Source organism: Myotis nattereri (genome assembly GCF_964212035.1).
Source record: "Myotis nattereri genome assembly, chromosome: 13".
Taxonomy (NCBI): domain Eukaryota; kingdom Metazoa; phylum Chordata; class Mammalia; order Chiroptera; family Vespertilionidae; genus Myotis; species Myotis nattereri.
This window is the reverse complement of record NC_138088.1, coordinates 14,381,683-14,399,276: the sequence shown is the minus strand read 5'-3', so window position 1 is coordinate 14,399,276 and position 17,594 is coordinate 14,381,683. Positions and strand designations below refer to the sequence as shown.

Genomic DNA, 17,594 nt, shown 5'->3' with positions numbered 1-17,594 from the left:
GCTCAGTGGATAGAGAGTCGGCCTGTGGACTCAAGGGTCCCAGGTTTGATTCTGGTCAAGGGCATGTACCTTGGTTGCGGGCACATCCCCAATAGGGGGTGTGCAGGAGGCAGCTGATCGATGATTCTCTCTCATCGATGTTTCTAACTCTCTATCCCTCTCCCTTCCTCTCTGTAAAAAATCAATAAAATATATTTTTTAAAACTAGGGTGCTCACTTCTTTGGGGGATAATGAAAGCTGGGTTCAGTGGCCACTGAACGACTGTCACATCTCCTCCGAGGTATCACCTCCCTGGACCACTTTATTGAAGGTAAATGATAACTGTTTTTGCTCTATAACAGAATCTTTGGCTTTTAAAATGTGTGCTTGGTAGCTTCCTTGGCCACACCCTTGCTCATGGCCTGTGACCTCCTGGAGACTGTGACCTCCACCAGAATAGGTTCCATGGGCAGCTTGCTCACCAGCCATCCCGATCCCAGCTCCCGCACAACCCAGCAGTGTGCCTGGCACAGAGGCCCTCAGCGAACCTCCAGAACTGAATGAATGAACCAGTGGAGATAACAGGAGCGGACAGTGCGGCAGGGAACTATCGGCTCTCTAGCGGTTCTTAGAGCTTGCCATTTTGTTCCAAATTACTGAATACTCTTCAAAATGTAAGCATTTACATGAAAAACCACAAGTCGCCCTGTTTTCCTTTTTTAATGGAAAAGCATAATAGGGTCTCCCCACCTCTGTGCCTTTGAGGCTCCTTCTTACAACCCTGAGGACACACCTGAGGTTGAAGGCAGATGGTCCCCCCTCCCTCCAGAGGGACACAGCCCCAGGGCTGATATTCCCGCTCAGAGCCGATGTCCCCGGAGGGGCGCCTGCTACCACAGTTCTCACGGACAGTCAGGAAACCACCACCAGAGACCCAGAGGCAGGCCCTCAGGAACTGAAGGAGCAGGTAGATATGTCTGCCAGGGCAGAGAGGACTCTTCCTAAGATAGAATGCAGGTAGGCCCTGCCCAGGAGTGACTGAGGTGATCACTACCACCTACCATGGCTGGTCACCTACGAAATGAACCCCAGAAAGGATGGAGCCTGAAATCTCCAAATCTCACTTCGATCAATGATCTGCCTGCCCATTCTTGAGAGACCCTCATTGTTAGAGGTGTTCAAGAGGTCAATTTCTCGTCTAACCAAATGAGGGAGAAAAATAGTTTTGTCTCCTCTCCTTGGGGCCAGGATCCTGAGAGGTAACAAATGATCAGAAGGAGGAGACAGGTCCAAGGTGACACCCCACTGACGGACAGTGGTGGAGAAACACGTACAATGATAAGATCCCTGAGTGTAGAGCAGAACGAATGGGTCTCGAGAGATGATCTACAGAGGCAACGTGACCCAGGGGCGCAGACTGCCCCAGGTTAAATCCCTGATCTAAGATTCTAAGATCTGCCCTTCACTGGCTGTGTGACATCAGGCAAATCACTTAACCTCTCTGGTCCTCAGTTTCCTCACCCACTGCAAACGGAGACGACGATATTACCTTTCTCACAGGTTCCTGTGAGAATTAGAAAATATGCAAGTGATTGTAGTTATTACTATTGTCATGGAAGGCAGCCCTAGGGCTTTGCACTACAGTGATTCACGTTCTCTCTTCTGGAAGTACAGAGGAAGCGTTCTAAGAGAAGCCATGGCATGTAAGCTTCACAGGCAGCTATCATGCATTGGAGCTAGACCCGGGTTAGTCTGTGACCACTGCTCCCCCAGCCAGAAGGGGGCCCAGCTTTCTCATCCCGCCGGCAACATTTCCTCCAAGCACATGACATTCACTTTCCTATACCCCCTTGGCCCACGCCTTGTCCTGTTCTTCATCCCTCTCTGTGTCTTCTCAGTAATTGGCTACCCGGAATCCATGGAATAATCCAACCCATCCCATTCCTTGTCCCAAACACCTGGCCGAAGACACTGCCTCTGTTTCGGGCCCCAGAAGCGCAGCCTGGGAAATAGGTCTGGATGGCTCTCTATCCAGGCTGCCTCCAACAAGGGGGTTAGCAGATGGATTCCTCTCTGTGGCCGATTATTTTCCATGGCCCTTGGCCATGCGACCTTAGACCATGATCTTGTCAGTTCTCATAAACTAACCAGGAGTGGGCTGAGTCACACACAGAGAGGAAACCTCTGGGGGAAACAGCAGAGGCTGTGGGAGGAAGGAGAGCAGGCTGGGATCCTAAAGGCCATGGGAGCCTCACCCCTGTGCACCCCACCTCGGAGCGGCTTTGGCATCACATGAAAGAAAGGAGAGGCGGCGAGCGTCCTTAGGAGGACGGCTGGGCTGCAGGCGGGATACTCTTTTGAATAAAATCTGGGGACTCAGCCCGAGGGGCTAACTGTCCCCAAGACCTCCCACTTGGAAAACCTGCCTTCCTTGGTCATTCCTGAAACCCCTGGTTGTTGACACCCAAGTCCCTGTTCTCAGGAGCCCCAATACATCATCACAAGCTACATTAGAGAAAAGTAGCTTTTCTCTGCGTCACACGCAGATGCACACTGCCCACCCCCACTGTTGGCTCGGGCTGTCCTGTGGGGGGTCAGGTGTGGAATATCGAGGAGAGCGCTGGAGGACGCCCTTGATACAGTGTTGACGGGGAAGGTGTTCTGGGGATGTGAAGGGAAATGTTTACATTCTGCCAAACACACACTGAAAATGAGGTGCCGAGGAAGTCTTCATCTGCTCCGATACTCTAAAATGGGGTGTTCCCTAAACAAACCCCCGAGCTTCTCGGCCCCGTTTTCTTTTACTCTAAATAATCTTTGGATTTCAATGTTGTGTGTCTCCGTGGCTTTGGGTGGCAAGTTACCTTGAGTTCTCCGAGGATGCATTTTTAAAAGGGAGGTTATTCCTGAGTAACATGCGCAACCATAAACCAATCCCTTAACCGTGTATATGTTTTAATTACTTTCTGAGCACTCACTTGACTAAATCCTCGGGTGCAGCGTGCATGTAAGCGGGTCCGTGAGTCCAGCACATACATTCATGCATACACACAAACATGGGCGAAGCGTGCTGGTTTCAGAGCCTGAACTCTATCTTTCAACAAAGTTTAGCTGCTTTCCTTTTGCAAATGCATTTAATTTTATCTGGAAACTTTCTGACGTTAGAAATAGAACAACTGTAGTTTCTCATTATGTTTGCTGCCAGAACCCATGCTTGGTTGCTCAACTAAAGACCTTATATTGCTAATTACTACCACATGCCCGTATCCCAAGCGCAAGGGAGCTTATTGATTCTGACAGCCCATTCTCTCAACACTGAATTCCAAATGAAAACTCAAATTTTGGCCAAACATAACATTTCATCAATCTTGTTCTACTGACTGGAAAAACAACATCAAACAAAGGGTGCTAATGGCCCTCTATTACCATGCCTTTCCCATGCTTATATTTTCTGATGAAAGATCTAAGTGACCAAGGGCTTCTTTAAACTACTTAGTAATTAGCTTTTGAACCAGGAAACAATGCGCAAAGTGCACAGCCCCCCCGTGCTGATGACAGAACCTGCTCTCTGTCCGCAGGGCCGGGGACACTGGGGACCCAGCGAGAACATTAAAAGCAAAGTGCACATTTTCATAAAGGGAACAGGAAAAAAGAGACGGGGGGTGGGGGGAGAGGGAAGTAAGCAGGCTAGCTGCGGTGATAAAAGATTACAGAGACGGAGGCAGAACAAAAGGCCTGGGAGCCTGTGATCTGAAGTCATCACCGCGAGGGGGTTGGAGTGGAAATGCCACGGCAGAAAGCGCCCGGATGATCAGACCAGGCCGGGGGTGAGCGCTGGTCTGAGGGCCTGAGCCGGTCACCAGTCACCAAAAGCTGTCAGCCACCAGGCCCACCCACACTGGGGTTGGCAAACTAATTGTGGGTGAAGGGGATTTTGCCTGGAGCGAGAGTCAAGGTATATTTTCAACCTGGACTTCAGGGCAATTGACTTTACTGCCTCCTTGGGGGGCAGTGATAGGACACACCGGCTGGGACAGCGGGTGGGAGGCCAACACGGCCCTGCCCTCGGAAGGCCATCTGCTTTATGGCGACCTGTCCACACTTGAAGGCAGAACCGAGAGAGAAGCTGTTTTCCTCTTGGCATGGAGCACATGACCAATGGAATCTCCAGACGTATTTGGCCTTTTGGATGCAGCCAGTGGCCCAGAAATCAGAGCAGCTTGGTTCTAATCTCATCCAGGCTGTTAGGGGAATAGGAGAGGAGGGCTCCATCACCGGGGAGGTGGAGGCACGGGCTGGCTCCACGAGCAGGTGCCAACTGGCTCCCTCTCAGCCACTGTCCTTTGTTCCTTTGAAAGGAAACTGGTGTCCTGCGGGCAGTTCAAGAAAGTGAGCCCTGTTTTACCCGCCTCCTCATCTTCTGAATGGAGGACAGGACACCCAAGCGCGGGGTGAGCTGGAACCACCTCAGAGAGGGGGTCCGCGCATCTACTGGGACTGCAGGGCGAGGAGAAGGCAGCGAGGATTGAGGGGACACCATGCTGCTGGTTTGATTTTCTCTTAAAAAACAGAATCAGCTATTTAAGAGTTTATCTGAAAATGAATGAAAGAAGCCTCGTTCCAATGCAGGAACTTCTGTAACAGAGAAGGGGCAAGAGTGATGGAAAGATTCCGAGTCTAGATCGGGTGGGAGTGACTGGCTGTGCACCCCAGCGCAAATGTCCTGAGCTGAATGAGAGAGATGTGTGTGTACCTCTTACTCCATGGAAGTTAAAACAGAAAGAAAAAACAACTCAGAAACAAAGCTATGCCCAAGAAAAGTCTTTTTTAAAAAGGGACAGACGGTTGCTGCCTGCCCGGCCTCCCTCCAGCAGGGTCCGGAGAGATGGTGGCTGGCAGAGCACAGCGAGCTGAGGTCCGGCCATGTACTCGGAGGGAAATCTCTGCTGGATCAGGGACCCACATACTGATAACGTGATCTGAGCACACGTTGAAAGAGAGCCCATGGAGAACACATCCGTGTATGGAAAGCCAAACAAAGGACACTTCGGCCTTAGCATGTGGTGTCCTGAAAATCAGAAACATTACTTCTTGCCCACAAGGAATTGCAAGGGAGTAATGAATCCCTGTGAGGATAAGCTCTGTGCCTCCCAGCTAAAGAGACCTGGTTCCAGGTGGCCACGCCTTATAGCAGGCAGGGTGACCTTGACCTTGCCCTCCCTTAGAATTCCTTGCTGGGGTAAGATCTCACGTTACTGCTGCACAGAACCCCATGAAATGGCATCATCTTAGTGTGGGGGACCAGAGTGTAACCACAGAGCCAGCTGGTGTGAGGAACGAATGAGCATGGTTTACTTGTTAGGGACCAGAACAGAAAATACAGTCCCGGTGATAGCGGGACCCCTTCCAGGATCAACCCACATCTCTTGGAAAGATGCGTGGGGGGGAAGCGGTGAGTGAGGACAGGGCTGGGCGGCTGGTCCCACTGTGACAACCCGGGTAACATCACACCCCACCCAGAGCGTGGCCCTTCCCTCACAGAGACGCCCCGGTGGGTAGGAGCAGGCAGGACTCCTGGAAGCCACTCAACCACATCTTTTCTGGTGCAACCGACTTACTTTCTGCCTCCATGTTTGTTAAAAGTCCCGCCGAATTTATTCCGATTCAGGATGAGAGCAGCGATTTCGGGCACGTAGCGGGCAAACATTGCCTACATGCATGAAACAAAGAAACAAGAGCCAAAAAAGACAATGGCATGCAGAGAGGACCCCGCAGCGAGGCAGCAGGCCTCTGGATACTTACTTTCTTCCACTAACCGCACTATAGGAGCCCCCGTATTTCTTGCGGTTTCCTATTAACTCTATGATTTCAGGGACGTAGCTGGCAAACATGGCCTGAGGAGAAGATAGGAGACAGAAGAGAGACTAAAAAGACAGGCCAAAGGAAGGGGTGACCTTTTCAGAAGGGGGGGATGCTAAGATCTGAAAACACAAAAGGATTAGAACGGCGAAGGTACACTCTAATACACTGGATTATAAAAAAGGCACAAAAAGGGTAAGCTCCTGAAAACACACGAGGCAAAACAAACACCAGCCAGCCTAGACAACTAAAAAAATCACAGTTGCTACTGATCCTGCCCAAAAGGCAACTGTCAAGAGGAAATACAAAGGCGACAGGGATAAATAAGCTGACATCTAGCTCTTCTTCCTGAAGAGAAATAAGTAAGGGGGATGCATGCTGGGGAAATTACACACTTACACAGGCACGCACACACATGTGCACACAGGCGCACACACGCACACACATGCACACTCAGATTACTGCAGGGAAAGACCTTTCTGGTTAAAATCTAAAGGACAACCAATGCCTATGAATAATTAAAGATAATAAACACCAAAGAAAGGTTAAAATAATACAAACCTTTGCATTTAAAAAAAATCACTAAAAAGCACACAAGGTAAATCAAGGAAATCACATGGGAGGAAAGGATAGCGAGGAGAAACACACATCTGCCATGTTTTGTCCAACAAACAATGCGCCTGTGGCTGGATAACCGGGACCTCACAGACACTGTGGGAACACCTGTGTTGACGCACACACACACACGTACATTTACATACATTTTTGAATGTATATGCCCTATGCATACAAAACAGAGAGATGAGTATGCATAGAGTAAATGTGTGTGTGGTGTACATATCTGAAAGCTGTGTGTGGAGTAGGATTTTCATCATTTATCTCACACACAGCAAAAACTGAATCTTAGCCCGGCCAGTGTGGCTCAGTAGTTGAGAGTCAACCTATGAGCCAGGAGGTCACAGTTCAATTCCCAGTCAGGGCACATGCCCGGGTTGTGGGCTCGATCCCCAGTGGGGGGTGTGCAGGAGGCAACCAATCAGTGATTCTCTCTCATCATTAACGTTTCTCCTATCTCTCTCTCTCTCCCTCTCGCTTCCTCTCTAAAATAAATAAAAATATATTTTTTTTAAAAATCAAAAGTTAGAGCAAGCTGCTTTGAGAGACAAAATGCAGCCACCGCCACTGGGTTGCCAAATGTCCCTTGAAAATGACAGCATAACCGACCATTATGATCTGCATAGAGCAGAAAAGCAAACAGTGAAACTTGCTGACTTGCAAGGGGAAGAAAAAACACCCCAGGTGCCGCACGGGGTGACATCCACCTGGACAAGACCAGTGGGCCTCCATCTCTGACGTGGGGACCCCACTCTTTAGGGCAGGCCCCAGCCACAGTGTTTGTTGGAAGTTTGGGGGGACCGTCAAGGGGCGGGAGAGCTCTTGAAACCGCAAACTGTCTATGGAGTATCAACAAGCACCCACCAGGGTCAGGGGACAGCAGCTGTCCCTGCAGAATGTCAGATACTGAATTACATTACCAAGGGACAGACACTCACTTAGTAAGTGAGCAGCACTTTCTTGAGACAATTAGGTTTGCTCCTGGCTAAACGGCTGGCCCTGACAAGGGCAACACGCCTGGGTCTCTGGGAAACAAGTTAATACACCTAAGAAATATGCAGACAAGTCACCCTCACACTCGGACCAACTTAGCCTGATTGTAACACTAAGGCAATCGCTTGCTTCTAGCACAGAAACACACTATCAAAATACAAAGCTTTTGGGAATGGATAATAGAAGATATTAATGACCATAAAAATCAGCATCATAACAAAGAGCTTTTACCAGTCCCCCGAGGATGAAGAAGACCATGAAGAGGCGCCCGAGCGTGGTTTTCGCGTAAACGTCCCCATAGCCAACAGTGGACATGGTGACCATGAGCAAGTAGACACATTCCCAGTAGGTAAGCGCCTGGTTGTTTTGGAAATTTTCCCATGGATCCCCTGAATTCTCCACCTAGAGAAGGGGACAGGGGAAAAGAAGGGAATATTATGCTAGAGATATATATCCTATATAATAAAAGCTTAATATGCTAAGTGTCCAGTCCTCGGTTCAATCTATCAAAGCGCGTAATATGATAATGATATGCTAAGGCAGCTCAACTGCTCTCTATGGTGTGCACTGACCACCAGGGGGCAGACAGTCAACTGGTTGACCAGTCGCTATGACGTGAACTGACCACCGGGGGGCAGATGCTCCAACTGGTAGGTTAGCTTGCTGCTGGGGTCCAGCTGATCAGATTGAACAAGATGGGCTGGATACGCCCTGGAGCCCTCCCATGGTCCCTCCCCGGCTGGCCAACCTCCCACACCCCTCCCCAGCTCCGACTGTGCACCGGTTGGGTCCCTCGGCCTGGCCTGTGCCCTCTCACAATCTGGGCTGAGGGACCCCCTCCCCACCCCGCCCCTGAGTGTACAAATTTCATGCATTGGGCCTCTAGGCTATATATAATAAGCCAGGAGCACAAAAGCTCCAGCAGGATGTTTTGGAGGGGTGGTCCCTCAACCTCAGTGTTGGCCGTCTGGGCTGAGTTCTGTGAGGGATGACTGAACAGGTAGCAGGGAGTGGTAGGAGCACAATCATGCATTGGAAGTAAATGACCCCAGTCCGTTTTTCCCTTCACATTGTTAAAGATCTGACGCCAGCTGCATGTTAAGGCCTTGCTCTGGCCTCATTTTATGACACTCCCATCAAGGAAGGGGCCAGAGAGTCCTGCCCTGCCCTTTCTCAGCGAGTTCCTACTCAGTCTCCCAGCGCCCCCCTCACAGGCTCCCAAAGAAAATCTAGGGCCTCCCGCAGAGGGTTCCTCCTTTCATCACCCCGCCATGGGCCTGGCTCCTCCAGATCTCACGCCCAAACCCCCAGCAGCATCTCCTGGGGTCTGGCTCGGCTCCCTGCTTTGCAGATCCTCAGCAATGGCTCCACCCTGCGAACCACAGGCGGTTCCCGGGAGCACGAAAGGGGGCCCATGAGAACAGTTTGCTTTTGCACGACTCTTTTGGCCCAGGGCTAGCAAACATTTTCTGTACAGAGCCAGAGAGTAAGTGCTGTTAGCTTTGCGGGCCATGCAGTGTCTGATTTCTGTAGGGACACCTCAGCTCTGTATTGGTGGGTGAAACCGGCCAGAGGTAACACTGAAACTGAGGGAGGGGTCAGGTTTGCAGACCGGTGGCCCAGGCTGCAGTGTGCCCATCTCTGCTTTAAATGTCACAAACACTTTCAGGCCTCTCATCATATCTGATCTGCCAACAAAGCCGTGAGGCAGGCAGGAGAGGTACTGTAGATACTTTCAGGAGAGAGGGAGAGACGGTGGCTGGGTCTCCCGGACCAGTGCCTGTGATCCCTCAGTGTGGCCAGTGCAAGAGCAGGCCCCAGGCCCACAGGTCCACAGACCCCAGACCTCCATCTCTGCCTCTCCAGAAAGCTCCCAGGACCTGCCTGGTCCACACATCACCCGTCCTCAGCTCACACATCGCCCATCCTCAGCGTGCCCTTTCTATGGAAGGTCCTGGTGCTCCTCTCAGCAGGAAGGTGAGGTCACTGGCTATTGAAAATGACTAACCCGTCCCTATCTGCGATGCAAGCACTTGGCAGAATTAGGGTGATCATTGAAGGGTGATTTCAGCCAAGAATCCCATCAGCATAAAAAAGTAGGTGGGGAACCTTCAGATCTAGTGACTGAATGAGAGCCTGGCTTCCACTGGGCTGTGCTCCATGGGGTGAAAATCAGGTAAGTCCCAATGATAAGCAGCTAAATGCCAGCTTCCACCCCTGAGGCAGAGAGGGGCTCCGCTACGGAGGGGCACCCCTACTCAAAGCTTCAGAGTCAGATAAGGTTCTTTCAGGGGTAACAGTTTGTGTTGGTCTCAAACAGGCTCCCTACAATAGCTGTGTTCCCTAAAAGCAGAAGTCTGCCCTGAGGGGGTGAGAACAGCTTCACTTCTAATACAAGGCTTTTAAAGGATCGCTCATTTATAAGAATTAACATATTTTTTGAGATACAGAATAACTTGACAAGTCATCAGGTAAGAGAACCAAAGGTGGCTTTTGTAAGGGGGAAGTGAAAAGAAACTGAGGGATCTGAATGTGCTGTTTACAAAGATGTGGGGCAAACTTCCAACCATGTCCCGGAGATATTTTCAGGCGTTTGCTGAGGGAGCATTGCCATCTTGTGGCTCATTGGGGATATTGCAGACAGAGTGAAAATGTACCGAAGTCCCAGGGCACAACCTGGGAGCTGGAAAACGCAGGATTCTAGTGCAAACTTTACTCACCACTGGAACCAGATTGGGGTAAAGGGTTGGAAACCCAGGCAACGGTGCAGTTGCTTCTTCTTTTCTTATGCTGGACAGATGGGCTTAAGTCTCCACAGTGAGAAGCAATGCAGGTACTAAAATGACTCAGAGGCTTGTCCAGGAAAGCCAGAGCTAAGGCATCCGAGAGGCTACTTACCAAATGGATGAACCCGGCTGCGGTGAGCCACGTGCTGATAAATATGGAGAGCAGATTCACCAGCTTGATGGAATTACTGTGCGGAGACAACAAGCAAAAGCCCGGGTTACATCACAAGTCCCTGCTGGGGCTGCCTCTTCAGCGGACAGGAAGCTCGGCTCCGGCTCCCAGCCCTTCTCTCACTCCCGAGGGAATGCCCCGAAGGTGGCGTAAGTGGACCAGGCCAGAGCCCGTAGGAAGGTCACATCAGGGCTACTGAAAGGTGCCCCTAAAGTAGCCCTCCAGTTGTGCTCAAGGTTTTTATTATTATTATTAACTTTTATTTTGAAAGTCTTTCAATCTACAGGAATAATGGAAGAACAGTATAACGAACCTTATATGCCTTTCACCTAGACCAGTGGTCCGCAAACTCATTAGTCAACAGAGCCAAATATCAACAGTACAACGACTGAAATTTCTTTTGAGAGCCAAATTTTTTAAACTTAAACTATACAGGTAGGTACATTGCTATTAACTTAATTAGGGTACTCCTAAGCTGGCCTTTGCTAAAAACATCCTCAATCTGATTGAGGTACGTTCGCTGAGGTCGACCCCTTCCAACTCTCCCATCCGCACTCGTCTTGTATACTTGTTTCGTCTATCTCCTTTCGTTCATCCTCTCTATATGTCCAAACCATCTCAACATATCTTTCTCAATCCTCGACACTACATCTTCTTTCACTCCACAATGTTCCCTGTACGTGCGCGCCCGCACGTGGTATTTTGTGGAAGAGCCACACTCAAGGGGCCAAAGAGCCGCATGTGGCTCTCGAGCCGCGGTTTACTGACCACTGACCTAGACTAATTAACATTTTGTCACCTCATTTGCTTTTCTTTCTTTCTCTCTCTCTCTCTCTCTCTCTCTCTCTCTTTCTTTTTTGACTGAACCACTTGCAAGTAGACTGTAGACATCATGATTCAACCCCCTAAGTACTTCAGCATTCAACAGCCAAGACAGACATTGTGCAGCACAATCCCAATAGAAGAGCCGTGCCTCAGAGAGTTAACAGGAATTCAGTAAGGTCCTGGAACACGCACTCCCTGTTTAAGTTTCCCCATGTATTGATGTTTGCATTTTTGTCACCCTGATCCAGGAACTACCAAGGTTCATGCGTTGTGTTTGGTTAATATGTTGCTTTAATCCAGGGATCAGGAAAGTTTCTGTAAAGGGTCAGGCAGTAAATATCTTGGGCATTGTGGGTCATAGAGTCCCCGTTACAACTCCTCAAAGCTGCACTGTAGGATTAGAGCAGCCTGAGACACATGGAAAGGAATGGATGTGGACAGGTGCCAATAAAACTTTATTTACAAAGCAGGCATGGGCTGCTATGGGCTATATAATTTGCTAATCCCTGCTCTATCCTCCTTTCACCTATACTTCCTTTTTTGTTTGTTTTTCCTGACATTTAATCTCTGTGCACCAGCTCAGCTGTCTTATAGAACACCCCAAATTATGGATTTGCCTGATTGGTTCCCCATGATTAGATCCTGTTTTAGTTCTTCTGTTAGAGTATCTGCCTCCAATGGCATCACATCAGGAAATCCCAACTCAGTCACACAGGTGTAGTCACTTGGTTACCATGGGAACGTCAAATCTCTCCAGGAAAAGTGTCCTTTGTAATTCATCTGCAATCTATGCCCTGAGACTCTGAGACCATAAGAATATCCTGCTCCCCAACAACCTGATATCTAACTAAAGGCCCAGTGCACGAAATTTGTGCACTGATTGGGTTCCTAGCGGCTGCTGGCTGGGGCCACCCTCCCTTCCCCCGGCCGACCCTAACCCCTGGTCACACTCCCAGATGAACTCCTGGTTGAGGGGACAATTTGCATACTATGCTTTTATTATATAGGATAATGTCAGCACTCACCCGTGTTCCCTGAGTGGGTCAACTGGAACTCACTACATTTTAAGCTCCCTGAGAGGAGCCTTGTCTGTCTGGGTTCCAGAAGCAGTGAGTCCCTGGTGCACAGTATGACTTCTATGAATATGTACTGAGTGAAATGGTCTCTTCCTCTGCCATCTCTATCGCACTACGCGTAAGGGTCATCCTGTCCACTCCCACTGGCAAAGAGCTCCCTGAATGCTGCTGCCAGCAGGTCACTTCCTGCCCACAGGCTCCCTGCTGAGTGAATGCTGTCCCCCACCTCTGTCCTCCCATTCCCAGCACCATCTGAGGCTCTAGGCCAGCCGTGGGCAAACTACGGCCCGCGGGCCGGATCCGGCCCGTTTGAAATGAATAAAACTAAAAAAAAAAACCATACCCATTTATGTAATGATGTTTAATTTGAATTTATATTAGTTCACACAAACACTCCATCCATGCTTTTGTTCCGGCCCTCCGGTCCAGTTTAAGAACCCATTGTGGCCCTCGAGTCAGAAAGTTTGCCCACCCCTGCTCTAGGCTCTTCTTCCACACTATGCCTTCCTGCTCACGATGCCTCTGTTTATTACTTGGCAGGAACGTCCTTCCCTCTACCCAAGTCTTTTCTTCAAAACCTCGTTCAATCCATCTCCCTCTGCATGCAAAGTGGCTCCTCCTCTTGGCTCTTACCACTCAGCCACTTGGTCATTGATTCCCACCGGCTTAGACATCTTTTGTAATGTGATTGTGGGTGGCTATTTGACTCTGATACCTAACAGCACCCTGTAGGAAAGAACTCTATTTTCATCTCTTCCAGTCCCCCCTACTGGTCCAACACAACCCCCAGGGTGGTTCACCCATCATTCCTGATTGATCTCTGCCTCTTCTCTACTCTCTCTCTCTCTCAAGGGGAACCAACATTTAAATTCTAAGTGTTTAAGATCATCGTAATAGGAACGGCTAACACTTTTTTATTATGCACCCCACCATTCTAGGTGCTTCACATATATTAACTCATCTAATCTTCATAATGACTCTACGAGGCCATCCAGAGGTCAAGAAACTGACCCAGGTTCACACAGCAAGCAGCGGAGTTGGAATCTGGACCCAGGCCGCATGTCTGCAGGGCCTGCCCTCTTGTCCACACACTACAGAGCACCAGTCACATTAGAAAGCCTCCCAGATTGCTGACAAAACTGGGCTTCACCCACACCCTGAGCATAGGAGATGAAAAAGGGTGGGAGAGTCCTGCCCCAAGGGGAAGTCTGTCTCAACATACTGATTAACTTCTACACCTGTCACAGAAAAGAATGGAGAGGAAAATCCTAGTGACCACATCTCTCCTGGGGCCCCACGTGGAGGAATGTTGATGGGGCTGTGGCCCACGGGGTAGCCAGGGCTACAGGAGGAGCCCGCCCTGGAGGTCGGTGCCAGGATGGGCATGATGCCAGTGTCCAGCTTTCCTTTTCCCTCAATCTCTTCCCTTTTACATAACTGAGCAGAGGATCATGGTCTTAGTTTTCTAGAGTTGGTTCTGACAGTTCAGGAAAAGAATGAGCAGATATTTTCACTTTTGTGGGCAAGACTGATCTTTTGAAGTGTGTACAACAACTTCCTTATGGTTCAAAACCAGACTAGAGAAACAACAAAGCCCACTCTATCTTTATCTTTCTTGGTCATTTCTAGCGTGCCGGATTACAATAATGGCCTACAATAATGGCCTACAATAATGGCCAACTTTTATTGAGACATTATTATGTTCTAGGCACTGTACTGAGTTCTTCATTTTCTCCAGAGTTTTCCATCTATACAGAGTTTCCCTTTGATGCAGGTGCCATCACTGTTCCCACTACCCACGTAAGGAAACTGAGGCTTGGTGAGTAAGCAGCTTCCTGGGGAAACATGGGAGTAGGTGGTGGGGTCAGTATTCAAACCCAGGCCTGCCTGACCCAGAGCCCGCTGACCTGAGCAACATGGAAGGGCAGTGCAGAGAGTTCCCCTGGACCTTTTTCCTCGACGCTTTGCCTACCCCACATCTCTTCTTCTAGGGAAGCCCTGTGGATGGGCTGGGTGTCAATCAAAGGCCCCCACCTGTCCCTCCACTTGAGTGGCCTGAGCCAGGCTGACCAATGGAGGAACTCCCAGCTCTAAGAGCGATGAGGCAGAGGCTATTAGAAGCGGGAAAGAATCTTTCTCCTGAGACGTGGGTGTGCTCTAGCGGGCCACCTGCCCTGGAAAAAGCCTGCCTTGGAATGAAATCCGAAAGACAAGGGATAGAGACAGAACCTGACAAGAGCAACTAAACCCCTGAATCGGACATGCTCAGTACCTTCTTGGACCCACAGTCAGCCAAGGCTAGTGCGAGGTGGACTCTGTCATGTGCAGCTGAAAGCCATGTGCCTACAATAGATGTCCAACATGCTCTTGGAAAACCCAACATTGATCGGGTCTATAGGTCAGGTCTGGGACTGTCCATCTGTGGAAAGAGGATGGATCCGCACCACCTACTAGTGTGCAAACCAGTTAATCTGGACGTTCTGCTATGACTCTAGCACAGATCTGCCAAATCCTGGCTTTCATCCCCTTTTCCAGACACTAACTACCACGGGTCACGCCTCACCTCTAAGCTGCCATAGCTGTGAAGGAAGACGCCCACCTGGCCCTCACAATGTGTAAAACCTCCCGTCTAAGCCTCTCCCTAGAACTGGCAGATACTGCAGCTCCTCCCCATTGTTCCCCAGAGCAGCCGGCAGCTTCCTCACTGGCCTTGCAGAGGCTTCTCTCTGGAAGAACTGCCACCCCACCCAGATATCTGCCAAGTGGAAATAAGGCAAACGGATAAAAGGCACCCACCCAGCGAGCCACAGAAAGGGAGGCAACCCCGCAATCAGTGTGCTGAGCACACTGTCCGCTTCTCAATGGGAAGCCAAACCAGACAGAACCCTCCCGCCTCTGCCTGGTGAGCCCTGTAGAGTGCACTCTGACGGTGGAGAGTGAGAAACCCATGAACCGGTAGCCTGAGAGACCTCAGGGAAGCGGGTACAGTCCATTTTCTCAGAGCATAACTAAGTACCAAGTTGATGCATGTACAGACTCCCAGAACCTTAGTGCCTGAGCAAAGCAGTGTCCCACCAACAACCGTGTAGAGCAGCGGTTCTCAACCTGTGGGTCGCGACCCCTTTGGGGGTCGAACGACCCTTTCACAGGGGTTGCCTAAGACCATCCTGCATATCAGATATTTACATTGCGATTCGTAACAGTAGCAACATGACAGTTATGAATTAGCAACGAAAATAATTTTATGGTTGGGTCACAACATGAGGAACTGTATTTAAAGGGCCAGAAGGTTGAGAACCACTGGTGTAGAGCCTCTTGAGATATTAAACTCTTGGAGTCTCTGATCCTCTTGGTGCTCTGGAAAAAACCCATCTAAATACGGCAATAATCAATCTTTAAATGATTAGTCACTGCAATATCAATAGTGCTTCAGGGGGCTCTTGCTGTACATAGAACATTTAATCATTGTTGCTAAGAGAGTCCGTATTCAGCCCTGAAATCTGATTCCTTTTAGTATCAGCATCATTACAAATCCCTGGTCTTAGATGTTTGTTTTCCAAATCAAACTCAATGGCCAGGCAATCAGATAGCTCTGTGTGAAAGACACAAGGTTAACTCTTGGTGATGTTCTCCATCCTCTGAAACCGGAACCTCACTGGGTTGCACAGGGCTCCTTGGAAGGGGGGTGGGAGGGTGATAGCAGAGATGGGGCTGTGTGCCCTGCATGGCCAAAGGGGCCACTGGACGTAGTCACAGACTTCATGGCCAAGCCCAGGGCTCTGAACCAAACACGGAGTTCCCAAAGGTTAGAACAGTTGGCACTATTCGGATCCCAGCCCACTTCCATGCCCCAAGGGAGGAATGGATTGAGATCTTATTATGAGAACCTGACTCATCTGAGGAAAATTGGTTTCTGGGTTTTCCACGATCCTTTCTGGGTCTCTGCAGTTCTCAGGAGCAATTAGACAACTTCACGTGTGTGTGTGGGGCGGGGGGGGGGGGGGGGATGCAGCAAATCATCAAAGGTAGGCACGGATCTTCCTGTTCTTGTGATCAGTGTATCTTGTCCTCTTTGCCTTCAGTGTATGTAACAAGATGTGTTTGGATTAACACTGAAAATGCCATCCAGTCTCCATAAAAAAGTACATATTTGTCCCTGCTCTGCCCCTCCACTATCTCCCTCTCTATTTCTGGCTGAGGGCACCAATGCCCTTATTTTGTCTTATTGTGACCTTTGCTGGGCAGATGTAAGATACCGCCCCTGAAAAGTCCCCTGGACAGCACCACTCAGGTGAAGGTTCTGAACACGGAATGATGCGAAATCAAGTCTGTCCTTCTACCCCTTCAGCATCTCCAGCTCCCTCCTCTGCTCTACCAACTCCCACTGCCTAAGGCCATTCCCTAACACTCTTGCCTGGACAACTGCTCCCAGACTGGTCTCATCCTCTGTGGTCTTCGATGCTTCAAACCCTCTCTTTATGTCAGTGGTTCTCAACCTTCTAATGCCGCGACCCTTTAATACAGTTCCTCATGTTGTGGTGACCCCTAACCATAAAATTATTTTCCTTGCTACTTCATAACTTTAATTTTGCTACTGTTATGAATCGTAATGTAAATATCTGATATGCAGGATGTATTTTCATTGTTACAAATTGAGCATAATTAAAGCATAGTGATTAATCACAAAAACAATATGTAATTATATATGTGTTTTCCGATGGTCATAGGCAGCCCCTGTGAAAGGGTCGTTCGACCCCCAAAGGGGCCGCGACCCACAGATTGAGAACTGCTGCTTTATGTATTTGGAGCAATAGTGGATCTTCCCAAAATGTAACTCTGATCACATTCTTCTGCTGAGGACCATTCAACCACTCCCTGCCCTCTGAGTCAAATCCATGACATTCGCTATTTGGCCTCTGCCTGCACAACCCGTAGACACCCTATGGGATGCTCTTTGTTAAGGACTTAACTTTGGAGCTATTTCCGAGGTTGTATATGTAGTACAGTGCTTTCAGTTCTCAAAATAGCCCCCTGATGTGTTTTGAGGTAAAAGGTGGTACATGTATATCATGGAATGCCATGTGCAAAAGAAAAGCAATATAGTAGAATATTAGCAATGTTACCTCAACCATCGGTGGTATTGGAAAATTTTACTTTATCCTTTATGCTTTTCTATATTGTTGAGATATTTACAACGAGCATATATTACTTAGAGAAAACAGGCAGTTTTCCTTCTTTAAAAAGTGGCTAGGTGAGCCCTGGTCAGGTAGCTCAGTTGGTTAGAGCAT

At 49.2% G+C, this 17,594-nt stretch overlaps 1 protein-coding gene across 8 annotated transcripts in view; it reads right to left on the bottom strand.

The window, feature by feature from the left end:
- Positions 1-17,594, bottom strand: part of KCNMA1 (potassium calcium-activated channel subfamily M alpha 1) — a 683,439-nt gene that overhangs the window by 209,228 nt on the left and 456,617 nt on the right. For all 8 annotated transcript variants that reach the window (XR_013996758.1, XM_081105313.1, XM_081105315.1 and 5 more), the window contains exons 7-9: positions 10,346-10,421; positions 7,679-7,849; positions 5,783-5,874 (exon numbers count right to left, since the gene is read on the bottom strand). Coding sequence is in view for 7 of the 8 variants with exons in the window: in XM_081105313.1 (XP_080961439.1) it covers positions 5,783-5,874; positions 7,679-7,849; positions 10,346-10,421 (339 nt within the window). In the remaining variant the exon portion in view is untranslated. The remainder of the gene's footprint in view (positions 1-5,782; positions 5,875-7,678; positions 7,850-10,345; positions 10,422-17,594) is intronic.